We start from the raw sequence: 13,494 nt of genomic DNA on the forward strand, positions 1-13,494 counted from the left end.
GGGGGAGGAGAGGGAGAGGAGAGGGAGAGGAGGGGAGGGAAAGAAAGGAAAGAAAGCAGTTTGGGGCGGGCACAGTAGCTCATGCCTGTAATCCCAACACTTTGGCAGGCTGAGGCAGGCAGATCGCTTGAGCTCGGTAGTTGGAGATCAGGTTGGGCAACAAGGCATTTAAATTTTTTTTTTCATTTAAAAGGCAGTTTTTACGAGGGCAAATGCTGCTGAATTATTAAGGAGGCTAAAGACTACAAAGTGTCATTTGAACCTAGCACTGAGAATTTAAGGAGAGCAGTTTTACTGCAGTGATACAAACAAAGGGTAGGCAGCCTGAAAACCAGCTGGGAACAAAAGAATGAGAGGAGCTTTAGGCTGAGGACAGAGGTCCCAGAGTAAGCAGGGAGAAATATGACCTAAAGCATACAGAGGTTTGATCCCGGACAAGTGAAGGGCTACCATTTCCTCGAGATGAGAGTAGAGTACAAGTTTGAGAGTAGCAAGCAGAGGAAGACCAGGAAGCTGAAAGTTCTTACTTATTAAGGGACTGTTTTTTTCTCTTAGAAAGACATTTATAGACCACAAAAAAGGGAGATAAGTAGGAAGGTGAAAGGAGTGAAAAAGCTGTTGTTGAAGACAGGAAATAGAGGCTGGGCACCGGTGGCTCATGCCTGTAATCCCAGCACTTTGAGAGGCTGAGGCAGGTGGAACATGTGAGGTCAGGAGTTCGAGACCAGCCTGGTCAACATAGTGAAACCCCATCTCTACTAAAAACACGAAAATTAGCCAGGTGTGGTGGTGCACGCCTGAAATCCCAGCTACTCGAGAGGCTGAGACCCAAGAATCTCTTGAACCTGGGAGGCAGAGGCTGAGGTCCAAGAATCTCTTCAACCAGAGAGTCAGAGGCTGCAGTGAACTGAGAGTTCAGCACTGCACTCTGGCCTGGAAGACAGTGAGACTATCTCAAAGAAAAACAAAGAAAAAAGAAAAAAGGAGATAGGCCTGACCTAACCCAGAAGGTGCTACAGGCTCACAAAACCTTGAACAGCTCTACAGAATCCCCTTTTAAATTTCAATTCCAGAGTAATTCTGATGGAAATGAAAAACAGTACATAACCTACGTAAGGCTACTTAGGAATATTTATCAAAATGCAAATACATTCGTCTTTTGACCTGGCACCCTTACTTCTGGGAATGTATTTAACAAATATTCCTGACAAGTAGAATGATATATATACAAAATTATTCACTGGAGCACTATTAGTGAGCAACAGAAATGGAAATAGCCCAAGTAAATGCCCATAACAAAAGACATGTTAAATAATGCATCCTGGCCAGGCTTGGTGGTTCCCACCTCTAATCCCAGCACTTTGGGAGGCCGAGGTGGGAAGATCTCTTAAGGCCAGAAGTTTGAGACCAGCCTGGTTATCATGGTGAAACCCCCATCTCTGTTAAATAGAAAGGAGGAAAACGATGTTTAAATAAAAATTGAAGAATTGAGGGCCAGGCGCAGTGGCTCACCCAGGGCACGGAGCCTGGCTTTTTTTAGTAGAGAAAAACTATTAAAAATAGTACAGCTGTGCCCAATGGCTTATGCCTGTAATCCCAACACTTTAGGAGGCCGAGGTGGGATGATTGCTTGAGCTGGGGAATTGGAGACAAGCCTGGGCAACATGATGAGACCGTCTCTACAAAAAATAAAATTAAGCAGACATGGTGGCATGCACCTGTAGTCCCAGCTATTTGGGAGACTGAAGTGGGAGGATAACTTGAGCCCAGGAGGTAGAGGCTGCAGTGACCTGTGGGGGTGAAAAAATAACCACAGGAGAGTGGGTGAGACAAATAATTCTCAATACGTATACCATTGAGATGGTATATACTGTTAAGACGGTAAGTCATTATGTAATGCTTTACCTGCTCAGAACAAAAAAAACTTAAAATCCCTTTTAAGCTTCCCTAAATTAGGGATCCTCTATTCAGAAAAATGCACCTAATTATGGAAACACCAGCATCCCTGGACCTTAGGTTGGGAAGGTTATGATCTACCATTCAGGGCTTAAATGTTATGCTGTCTGCAATTTACTATTTTTTAAAATGTCAGCAAAAATGAACCAACCATGGCATAACGTTAAGAACTATTAAATCTTTCTACTTAAGAACTATTAAATCTTTCCAGTTGCCTAACCAAAAAAAAAAAAAAACAAAAAAAAACTATTTAATCCAGGCTGGACACAACCCAGCACTCTCGGAAGCCCAGGCGGGCGGATCACTTGAGGTTAGGAGTTTGAGACCATGGCGAAACCCTGTCTCTTTAAAAAGAAAAACAAAACACTATTAAATCTAGATGATGACAGGTTTATGGAACTTAGTTATATTACTCTACTTTTCTGATAATAAATTTCAATGACAAAAAGTAAACAAAAATATAAAAGCAATATCAAAAAAGCCAAACCCGTGTTCTGGGCTCCGGCATCCTTCAAGTCTCCCCACAGCAGAAACACAGGAGGTGCACCGAGTCTTACCGGATCTGCTCAACGGCCTCCCACGTCAGGGTTCTGGGCGGAGCACCAGGCGCCTCCATTTGCCTTCGTATTTTCTGGAATCGGATTGCTTTTTTCTGTCGCTTCAGGGTGCTGGGGGAAAGAACCAAGGGCGGAAGCCATGCGTGGAAGCAGAATGGATGTCTGAAGAGCCTCAGGCTAAATCAGGAGCGCCCAGCCCTCTTCTCTTGGATTGCAAGGGCAACCGGGCCACGTTGCCTGCTTAGAGCTGCTCTGTCCACCCAAAAGCTACCACCTAGAACACAGTAACTGCCCGTGAGATGCCGAACTTTCTATACTGGTGATGAAATATGTCACTAGTGAAGGGACCAGGGGTTCCCGGGGCGCTGAACACCTAAGGCTGCGCCCCTGACAACGGGTAAGAAGGAACAAGGGACGTCACGCAAGCAGCCGCAGGACGCCCAGCGCCAAGGCGGCGCAGCCTAGGGCGCCGGGGCGCGAGGCCCTGCTTCAAGCTGAGGGCCCGGGGAGAAGCCGGTACCTCTCCACCTCCTGCAGCTCCCGTTCCTCTGGCTCCCAGTCGGTATCGGGGTCCGGCTCTCGGCCGATAGGGCCTGGGCCCGCCACTCCCCGGGTCGCAAACCCACAGCGAGCAACGGCAGCGCGAACGCGGCCGCCCAGCAGGAGCCTCAGGGTAACCGCCATGTCGACGTTAACTAGTCTTCAGTAGTCGGCTACGGGACAGCAGCGGAAGTAGAGGGGCAGAACCGGAAGTGAAAAGGGCGGGCCGGAAGCTGGGTGGTTGCAAGTATTTCCTGCCTCACTTGGTTTGGAGAAGATCTGAGCCTGCGCCGCTCTTTGGCCCACCCTTTGTGGCAGTAGCCGTGGAGAGGGTTTTCCTGAAACGCGAGGGCCGAAATGAGGCACATGACGCGCCTGGAAAACCGCATAAACTTTAATTAAAAAACGGATTCAGTTTCCAAGCGCCGCCTCTCCGGCCCAGCGGCTGCCCAGGCCTGCCTGTCTTCACCACCGCCGTGGGCAGGGCTTCCGCTTAGCGGTCTTCTGACGGCGACAGCCCGGTGACTTGGGCACTCGGCTCCTCTGAGAAAGGGGCTCTTTGTGTCTTGGATGGCCTTCAGCCCCGGGCCGCACCTAGGGTTCAGACCCATCACCTAGCGACAAACCCAGGCTAAGGCTTGATGAGCAGAAATCAGTACTTGGCTGTCCTTGGCGCCTCTTCATCTAGGCTTTCCCGATCCACAAATAATCTTAGAGTATTGAGGAATTCTTGGTGTCTTTGTATTTTGCCTTATGCAAATGGGTTTCCTGGGCAGGGCTTTTCAAAGTGGAACTTGGTGGCAATCTTTCATTTAGCACAGATTGAATGCCCTTTGCCCCTTTGGAAACCTGGGAGGTTCTCCAGGAGAGGTAGAGTGGTCGGCTTCCCTCCTGCTTTTACCTGAACTGACTGATGTTGAAGAGTGTTCTGGAACGCTGCAGCATCGGTGCAGACGCAGGGCAGAGGGGAACCTTGGCTGCTCTGTGTTCAGAGTTTACCACGGAGGGCAAGGTGCATTCAGCCCAGGAGTTAGATGCCACCCTTTCCGGTTGCAGAAGATAGCCCTGCTTTGGGGTTAAAGTGGGTGGCACTGATCCTGCCAGGACTCGGTTTATGGCTTCTAGCCTTCTGCTGGCTTGGCCTTCTGCAGTGGAAACATGGATGTCCCTCAGTTGGTACTCACGGAAGAGATCTGCTCACCTCCTTCCCAACTGTGGCCCAATGACACAGAAGAAGGGCGTCCCATGCGTCCCCGCACTGTCTTTACCACTCTGTATTGCCATTGGAATGGTGTGTCTACTTGTCCATGTTCCTGTTACCTTTGTTGAGTGCTAGGACTGTATTTTTGCCATTTTTATCACCAAGGTCTACTGTACAAAAAGGATTAAACAGGCCTGCTGCGGTGATTCACACCTCTAATGCTAGCACTTTGGGAGGCGGAGGTGGGCAAATCACCTGAGCTTAGGAGTTCAAGACCAGCCTGGGCTACATGGCGAAAATAAAATATACAAAAGTTAGCCAGGCATGGTGGCGTGTGCCTGTAGTCCCAGCTACTCAGGAGGCTGAGGCAGGAGAATTACTTGAGCCCGTGGGCAGAGGTTGCAGTGAGGTGAGGTCAAGCCATTGTACTCCAGCCTGGGCAACAGATAGAGACCTTGTCTCAAAAAAAAAGAAAGGAGTAAATGGATACCCTGACTTCCCCATTTTCGCCCTGGTGGAAGTGCCATATTATATTTTGGGAGCATCCAAGCTCTATGTTTACTAGTGGCATTTACTCAGGTCCAAGTGACCAAAGCTAGTTTTGCATACTTACGGCTAGTGAGCCTGATTCTGGCACTGGAAAAATAGCGCCTCCCAGCCTTCTTCATTGACAATGAATAGGGGTTGATGGCTGCTGGCTCTCCTGTCCAGTTGAAGTTCTTGGGCTGCAGATGGCACCGGGGAACATGTGGGATTGCAGCATTCATGCTTAGCAGGGGCCCTAAGATCCTGGGGATTGATTCATGGGGCAGAACTGGATGCAGGAAATGAAAAGGGCCCCGCTCTTTGGCAGCCCCTCTTAGAAGCACCAATAGAACCAGACTCACAGACCTCAGTTCTTGACTGCCCAGCCTGTCCTAATGAAATCTAGGCTAGAGGAGAAGAGCAGTCCCTTACCACATGTTTATTATGTGAGTTTGGATGGAGCACTGGAAGGAGGAGGTAACTGGGAAAAATCTCTTCTAGGCCATGGTCACTGTCTAACCAGATACTCCTTTGGCGTTCAACAAAAACAGAAGACCCAACAGGTTTGCTGCTAGCCCAGGGAACAGTGAAAGCGGCAGCTGTTTTGTTGGCCCAAGACTGTTTACTTATCTCCCATGAGAGCCAGGGCACTGGCAGTGCTAGGGAGAAAATAGTACAGAAGCCACTGAGGGTGGTGGCCGTGATATTTGTCAGGCATGAGTGTGGGGTTATTTTGAGAGTAAGTTTCTTGTCAATGAGAGGGTTTGGAGCTGCACTTTTCTGGATGTCACACCTAAAACAAAGGAGCTTGGGAATAGACGCAAAAGGAATCAACAGACCCTCTCCCAAGGCCCCGCCAGCGCACTCTGCTTTCCCAGTCTCCACTGACAGACACCATCACACAAGCCTCCTTTGGTGAGGCCACAACCATGTGCTGGGACAACAGCCCTTGTTCCCTTTTCCTCTGGGAGGCTTCACGGGGACCCTCACCTGACACTCATGAAGTTTTTTCTGGCCCTGGGGGCCAGGGTGCTGCAGGCGGGTGAGCTGCTCTACAATACCCAGGCTTCGGATGAGCGTCTCCCTTTGTAGCAGGGCCTTCAACCGCTCCAGCTCTTCCTCTTCCACAATCTCTTGAGGTCTCATGGTGTCCAGCTGTCCCGGCAGCAGCTACAAGGTACATGAGACATAAATGCAGGATCTCCAAGGATGAGTCCCGAACCATGGCCCAGGATGGCTGCAGGCCTCCTGCCTGCTCTACCCTCATCCCTTCCCCGACCCAGTGCAGTTCCTTTTGCTCTCCATCCTCACCTCTTCTTCCAAAGGGCCACATTCAATTTACTGATTAGAAACCCCCCTCTCTCTCATGCAAAGGGAGGAGAGGACAGCAGAGATTCCCCTCTGTACTTGTCCCACCCCACTTTCCTGCAGAAAAAGAAGAGCCACAAAACCCCTGACACCTGTTTCTCCCAATTGTGGTTCCTGTAAACCAGGCGTGTGGAAAGGCTCTGGAGCCCTGGCCTGGGCCGGCTCTTCTCCCCAGCAGATTCACCCTGGTTCTGGTCCTTGGCCTTTTGCCTCTTAGTGCATGAGTTCTCCTGCTGTTCCTGCTTCAGGCGGATCTCCTCCAGTTGCTGCCTGACAAGATACAGCAGCTTCAGACACGAGGGAATTGGTGTTAGGGAGAAGAGGGGTGAGGAAAAATGGAGATGGGGAAAGAGTAGGAAATTACAATCTGTTCTTTGGACTGATGGGAGAGCAATGAGGGGGAAGATGGGAAACCTAAACTGAAAAGAGCCACTAAGAGTCGGATAGGATTATAACTCCATTCCTCCTTCCTCAAGTGTCTGGCTTCCCTGCTGGGGAGCAATGCTGCTGCAGGACTTGTCCCCACCTAGGTGTGCAGAGGAGAATGTCGGTCATAGTACCTGGCACACTCCTCTCTGGCCTTGGAAGCAGCAGTCTCCTGGAAGAGGGAGCCATTGTGCTTGAAGAAGCGGGCATACTTCTCCGTGTCAGGCCCAGGATAGATGCGCCGATATTTTCCCAGGTGGGAATCCTCATATTGTTCCTGGTCGAGCATTGCCACTTGGGATGGCTCAGTTTTTTCTTTCCTATGGAAAGCAAGCTCAATGAGTGAGAGGAGGGCTGTGGGGATGTTCTGTAGGGAAAGGAAGACTGGCTGAGCTTTGGAGACACTCCTGCTGGCTTCTTGACCTCCCGGGCCCCTGCCTAAATAGGGAAAACTGCCAGACCAACTTTGGCCAGCCGCACATGTGTGCAGCCATGAAAATAGGCTTGACTTCCAGAAATCTGATTTTCTTTTCTTTTTTGAGAGAGTCTTGCTGTGTCACCCAGGCTGGAGTGCAGTGGCACAATCTTGGCTCCCTGTAACCTCTGCCTCCCAGATTTACGTAATTCTCCTACCTCAGCCTCCCAGGTAGCTGGGTTTACAGGCATGCACCACCACGCCTAATTTTTATATTTTTAGTAGAGACAGGGTTTCATCATGTTGGCCAGGATGGCTTCAAACTCCTGATGTCCAGTGATACACCCACCATGGCTTCCCAAAATGCTGGGATTACAAGCGCAAGCTACCGCACCTGGCCTGATTTTCATCACTACTCATAATTTTCTTTATGAGTAGTGGAGAGGGGTCTACTTGTAAGCTAGCACTCTGTTATAGTCTTTTAGGTTTCTGACTGTAAAAGTAACATTATTTGATGTAAGCTTTTCATTAAAAAAAAAAAAATGTGGCCGGGCTTGGTGGTTCACACCTGTAATCCCAGCACTTTGGGAGGTTGAGGTGGTGGATCACTTGAGGTTGGGAGTTTGAGACCAGTCTGGCCAACATAGTGAAACCCAGTCTCTACTAAAAATACAAAAATTTGGCCGGGCATGATGGGTCGCACCTGTAATCCCAGCACTTTGAAATGCCGAGGCAGGCAGATCATGAGGTCAAGAGATGGAGACCATCCCAGCCAATATGGTGAAACCCAATCTCTACTAAAAATACAAAAATTGGCTGGGCACATTGGCTTACGCCTGTAATCCCAGCAGTTTGGGAGGCCGAGGCGAGTGGATCACCTGAGGCCGGGAGTTCGAGACCAGCCAGACCAACATGGAGAAACCCCGTTTCTACTAAAATACAAAATTAGCTGGGCATGGTGGCGCATGCCTGTAACCCCAACTACTCGCGAGGTTGAGGTTGAGGCAGGAGAATTGCTTAAACCTGGGAGGCAGAGGTTGCAGTCAGCCAAGGTCACGCCCTTGCACTCCAGCCTGGGCAACGAGAGTGAAACTCTGTCTCAAAAAAAAAAAATTATCTGAGTGTGGTGGCATGTCCCAGCTACTTGGGAGGCTGAGGCAGAAGAATTTTCTTGAACCCAGGAGGTGGAGGTTGCAGTGAGCCAAGATCGTGGCACTATACTCCAGCCTGGACGACAGAGTGAGACTTGTCTCAGAAAAAGAGAAAACAAATAATATATGTTCATTACAGAAAATTTAGAAGAGCAGAAAGAAGATAAAGCCTCCCATAATCTTATTATGTAATTAGGATGTTGATTATGAGCACGGATCTAGGACAGGAGGACCTTCTGACTTTGAATCCTGGCTCTGCCACTCACTAGCTTGTGCTTGCTTGCTTTTTTTTTTTTTTTGAGACATTGTCTCACTCTGTCCCCAGGCTGGAATCCAGTGGCACGATCTCGGCTCACTGAAACCTCCACCTACTGGGTTCAAGCAATTCTCCCGCCTCAGCCTCCCGAGTAGCTGGGACTACAGATTCGCACCACCACGCCCAGCTAATTTATTTTTTTTTTTATGGAGTCCCGCTCTGTCGCCCAGGCCGGAGGCCAGAGGTTGGGCGACAGACAGTCCCGCTCCATCGCCCAGGTGCCTGGTCTTGAACTCCTGACCTCAGGTGATCCCCCTGCCTCAGCCTCCCAAAGTGCTGGGATTACAGGCATGAACCACTGCGCCCAGCTGCTTGCTTTCTTGCTTTTTTTTTTTAAATGAAAATGAAATCATACAAGAATATTTTTATTTTGTTTTTAATTTTTTTTTTTTTTGAAACAAGATCTTACTCTGTCACCCAGGCTGGAGTAATGCAATCTTAGCTCACTGTAACCTTGGCCTCCCAGGCTCAAGCCATCTTCCCACCTCAGCCTCCCAAGTAGCTGGGAACACAGGTGTGTACCACGACACCTGGCTAATTTTTGTATTTTTTGTAGCGACAGGTTTTGCCATGTTGGCTAGGCTGGTCTCAAACTCCTGACCTCAAGTGATCCACCTCCCTCCACCTCCCAAAGTGCTGGGATTACAGGCATGAGCCACTGCACCTGGCCACCACAATATTTTTAAATGGCTGCCTAATACTCTAGCATACGATTGTATTTTGTTTATTTAGTCCAGTACTGTTCAAGCATTTTTGCTTATTGAAAGACACATTTTGGTCTGGCCTAGTGGCTCACATCTATAATCCCAGCACTTTGGGAGGCCGAGGCAGGTAGATCACCTGAGGTCAGAAGTTCGAGACCAGCCTGGCAAACATGGCGAAATCCCGTCTGTACTAAAAATACAATTGGCTGGGTATGGTGGCTTGTAATCCTAGCACTTTGAGATGCCTGAGGCAGGTGGATCACAAGGTCAGGAGTTCGAGACCAGCCTGGCCGATATGATGAAACCCCATCTTTACTAAAAATACAAAAATTGGCCAGGCGTGGTGGCACGTGCCTGTAGTCCCAGCTACTCAGGAGGCTGAGGCAGAAGAATTGCTTGAACCCAGGAGGTGGAGGTTACAGTGAGCTGAGATCGTGCCAGTGCTCTCCAGCCTGGAGACAGAGTGAGACTCTGTCTCAAAAATAAAATAAAATAAAATAAAATACAACAATTAGCCGGGTGTGGTGGTGCATGCCTGTAATCCCAGCTACTTGGGAGACTGAGGCAGGAGAATCACTTGAACCAGGGAGATGGAGGTTGCAGTGAGCTGAGTGAGACTCCATCTCAAAAAAAAAAAAAAAAAAAAAAAAAAAAAAAAAGACACACATTTTATGACCCTCAGGCACACAGTCCAGTCTTGTGGGAATAGCCATCGTATTTACAGTCCTACTTCACTCCCATTCATCATGCAGACACCTGAGTGCTTAGGATGGGCCAGGCCCTGCTGCGCTCATGGGGAATCAAACACACACTGCCCCTGCGTATCGGAATGCAAGTGGGGAGGAGCACTGTGATCATAGTGATAAGCAGACATCTACTCAAACTCATTTGTATGTATCACTAACAATTTACAATTTTAGTATCGGTAACCAATCACCATGTTTGTAACTCATTTTACAAAGAAAACAACAATGGGTGACCACACAGATGTAAACAATTCTCTATTATTGAATGACTAAACTGTTTTCTGTGTTCCTTTATTACAAAGTTTCTCAGGAACTGGTTTCTAAAGGAGCTTTGTTAGAAAAGCACACCAGCACATCAAACCACAGAAAGCTCCTTATGTGCTAATTTGAGAATGGCTCTAAAATCCATTGCAAAGCAGGGTGCAGAGAATGTGAAAGTTACGCCTCTTGTCTCGGTGGGCAGGGAGAAAAATATTTGGTATAAATACGTATATCTATTAAAAGCATACCCTCTACACATGATGGAATGTTGTTGGCTCCAGGGAGGAAAACTGAGTAGCTAGAGAAGGGAAGGAGAAGACTATCCTCTGTATTTTTAAGATTTTGAACGTATCTGTGATATGATATTTTGTTTGTTTTTGTTTTGAGACAGTCTTGCTCTGTCACCCTGGCTGGAATGCAGTGGCACGATCTCGGCTCACTGTAAACTCCGCTTCCTGAGTTAAAGTGACTCTCATGCCTCAGCCTCCTGAGTAGCTGGGACCACAGGCGCTCACCACCATGCCTGGCTTATTTTTTTTTTTTTTTTTTTTTTTTTTAGTAGAGACGGGGTTTCACCATGTTGGCCAGGCTGGTCTCAAACTCCTGACCTCAAGTGATTCACCTGCCTCGGCCTCCCAAAGTGCTGGGATTATAGGCCTGAGCCACTGCATCCAGTTTTGATTTTTTTTTGAGATAGGGTCTCTCATTCTTTTGCCCAGGCTGGAATGCAGTGGTGCAAACATGGCTAACTGCAGCCTTACTCTCCTGGGCTCAAAACCTCAGCCTACTGAGTAGCTGGGAATACAAGCATGCCACCATGCCCAGCTAATTTTTTATTTTTTAATTATTATTTTCTTTCTTTTTTTTTAGAGGCAGGGTCTCACACGTTGCCCAGTCTGACCTTGAACACCTGAGCTCAAGCAATCCTCTTACCTCGGCCTCCCAAAGTGCTGGGATTACAGGCGTGAGCCACCACGTCCGGCCAGCCCTACGATTTTTTAATGCAAATATGAATGTATTATCTATGCAAAAGGTTGTTTTTAGTAGCCAGTCAGGCCCAGGCCACGTTCTCCATCTAAAGAAGGCCTTTTACTCTCAGGAAGTAAACATGAAGAACTGAACACATGCCAGGCGCCCAGCACACCTAGATTCTCGTGGCTGTTGGTGGCACTGGAAAAGCCGCTCCTTGACTCGCCACTTCTCTTCCTCCATCACCTTCCTTTTGTCACAGGCCCGGAGGTTGACAAGGGTCATAGCATCGCAGAGAAGTGCATCCTTTACCTCTTGATCAAGGCGTGAGTCCGTGGTAAAGCTTGGAGAGTGATTTACCTGCCAGGAGGAGTCATTATACACCCCTTTCCTCAACCGCCTGAGCAGGTGGTGGCCGCCTGCAGGCATAACTAGAGGGTCTAAGATATTCCTCTCACATGGCCTCAGCCAGAGGGGCCCAGATGCTCTGGCTTCCAAGGCCACAAAACTCTGCCATAGCTATCCCTCCAAGTCACAGACATGTGAGAGCAAATCAGCCTGCCTGCCTCTGTGGACAGTGTGTCCCTAAAGGCTTACATTAGGTCACTGGGGATCCAAAACCTGCATTCCTAAGGTAGAAGCCAGAAACCACCAAGATTTGACTCAGCAGGTCAAAAAGGTAGAGATCTTATGGCTTCTGCAGATTCCCACCCACCCCAGGGCTTCTGCGTCTCCCATTCTGTGTCTCACCACCTGAGTATACCCCTGCCCAGGTGTCCTATTCAAGGAGGCCTCTGGACCTTGGTTTTGCAAAGCCTAGAAGATAATCCTCACCTCTAGCAGCCAAGGCTTCAACTTGTGGTCCAGCAAGATGTCAAAACCAAGGATCTCAAAACAGGCACATGTACCTCCACTCAGATACTGGGGGAAACAGGTTCGGTAGTTGTGGCGAAGAACAGGATGGGCTGAGATGATGGTTTTGATGATGATGTCCTCGATGTCCCCCCACAGCTCTCCAGGGTTGTAGCTGTGCTCTTGCAGCCAGATGTTGAGTGTCGACAGCTTCCTGTGAGGCCCAGTGCTCAGAGGAAGGCCAATTTATAGGCCACTGGGGCCAGGCTGTAGGCAGGAGGCTCCCTCAAACTAACCCTAAATGCACACCCTGGCTCTGAAGGGCTGCTAGCAGTTTGGACCAGGGACTAGTTATCAGGGTGGGGCTGGGGCTGCATTTAGTGCTCCAAAGTGCAGGTGCGGGACAGGGTCTATAAAGGCTGAGTTTCCCTGGGCAATTAGCCTCCCAAGAGCCAACTTGGTTTCATGGGCTACTGGGACTATGGGGTTAAGGGGCTGATGAAACAGGAGAAAACGGGAGGGATTACCTCTTACTGCTCACAGCGCCATCCCGGACAAAATTCTCATTGTGTTTGTTGATAGCATAGTTGGTCAGGTGCATGCAGACATTGTCCTGTGGAGAGAATGGCCCTGTGGTCTCAGACTGTCTGCATGCAGCCATCCTCTCCAGCCCTTCATTGCCTTGTTACTCCCCACACCTCCCCAGGATCTCTCATCTGTCTGTCTCCACCAGAGAGAGGGTTAGCTCTTCTGGACGATCCTGGGCAAGAGGGTAAGCTGGACTCCTCCGAACGCTGACCTTTTCTCAGTCACCACCCACCAAACGCTCGCCTCCCAGCCAGATGCTGCAGCTCTCTCTGGCTTTATTCCTTGTTCTTGGGTGACGGTGACAAACCTGTCTACCGTGTTTCTCTCTCTCTCTCTCTTTTTTTTTTTACAGACGGGTTCTTGCTACGTTCCCCAGGCTGGAGTGCAGTGGCTATTCACAGGCGCGATCCCACTACTGATCAGCACAGGAGTTTTGACCTGCTCTGTTCCCGACCTGGGCCGGTTCACCCCTCCTTAGGCAACCTGGTGGTCCCCCGCTCCCGGGAGGTCACCATATTGATGCCAAACTTAGTGCAGACACCTGATCGGCATAGCGCACTACAGCCCAGAACTCCTGGACTCAAGCAATCCTCCAGCCTCAGCCTCCCGAGTAGCTGGGACTACAGGCATGTGCTGCCACACCCGGCCCTACTGTGTTTCTCTAAAGAACCTCAGCACTCACGGCAGTGGAAGGGAAGAGTGCTTCCCAGCCCCCTTACCAGGTTGTTATGGCTGGGCTCCACATAGGGCGTGGTTGCAAAACGGGCCAGGCCCTCCTCATACATGAAGATCCGGAGAGGGTCACAGGATGTGATCAGGACGTAGATTCGCATATCAAACTTGAAGCCATCAATGAGGAAGGGCTGGGAGCATGCAAATCCATGAGGGAATAACAACACTTTTCAAGTGCCTACTATGT

The 13,494-nt window shown here is 49.3% G+C and overlaps 2 protein-coding genes across 2 annotated transcripts in view; both read right to left on the minus strand.

Moving 5' to 3' along the window:
- The window catches only part of NGRN (neugrin, neurite outgrowth associated), a 6,863-nt gene extending 3,608 nt beyond the window's left edge, over positions 1-3,255 (minus strand). The window contains exons 1-2 of the mRNA XM_017517190.2: positions 3,034-3,255; positions 2,514-2,624 (exon numbers count right to left, since the gene is read on the minus strand). Of these exons, the coding sequence (XP_017372679.1) occupies positions 2,514-2,624; positions 3,034-3,197 (275 nt within the window). The 5' untranslated portion in view covers positions 3,198-3,255. The remainder of the gene's footprint in view (positions 1-2,513; positions 2,625-3,033) is intronic.
- A 174-nt stretch (positions 3,256-3,429) lies between these two features.
- Positions 3,430-13,494, minus strand: part of LOC108295112 (tubulin polyglutamylase TTLL13P) — a 17,047-nt gene continuing 6,982 nt past the window's right edge. The window contains exons 6-14 of the mRNA XM_037734623.1: positions 13,295-13,438; positions 12,515-12,600; positions 11,970-12,201; positions 11,311-11,495; positions 6,708-6,893; positions 6,240-6,417; positions 5,770-5,949; positions 4,868-5,171; positions 3,430-4,198 (exon numbers count right to left, since the gene is read on the minus strand). Coding sequence (XP_037590551.1) covers positions 3,951-4,198; positions 4,868-5,171; positions 5,770-5,949; positions 6,240-6,417; positions 6,708-6,893; positions 11,311-11,495; positions 11,970-12,201; positions 12,515-12,600; positions 13,295-13,438 — 1,743 coding nt within the window. The 3' untranslated portion in view covers positions 3,430-3,950. The remainder of the gene's footprint in view (positions 4,199-4,867; positions 5,172-5,769; positions 5,950-6,239; positions 6,418-6,707; positions 6,894-11,310; positions 11,496-11,969; positions 12,202-12,514; positions 12,601-13,294; positions 13,439-13,494) is intronic.

Source organism: Cebus imitator, unplaced genomic scaffold (genome assembly GCF_001604975.1).
Source record: "Cebus imitator isolate Cc_AM_T3 unplaced genomic scaffold, Cebus_imitator-1.0 Scaffold19, whole genome shotgun sequence".
In the NCBI taxonomy this organism is placed as follows: Eukaryota; Metazoa; Chordata; class Mammalia; order Primates; family Cebidae; genus Cebus; species Cebus imitator.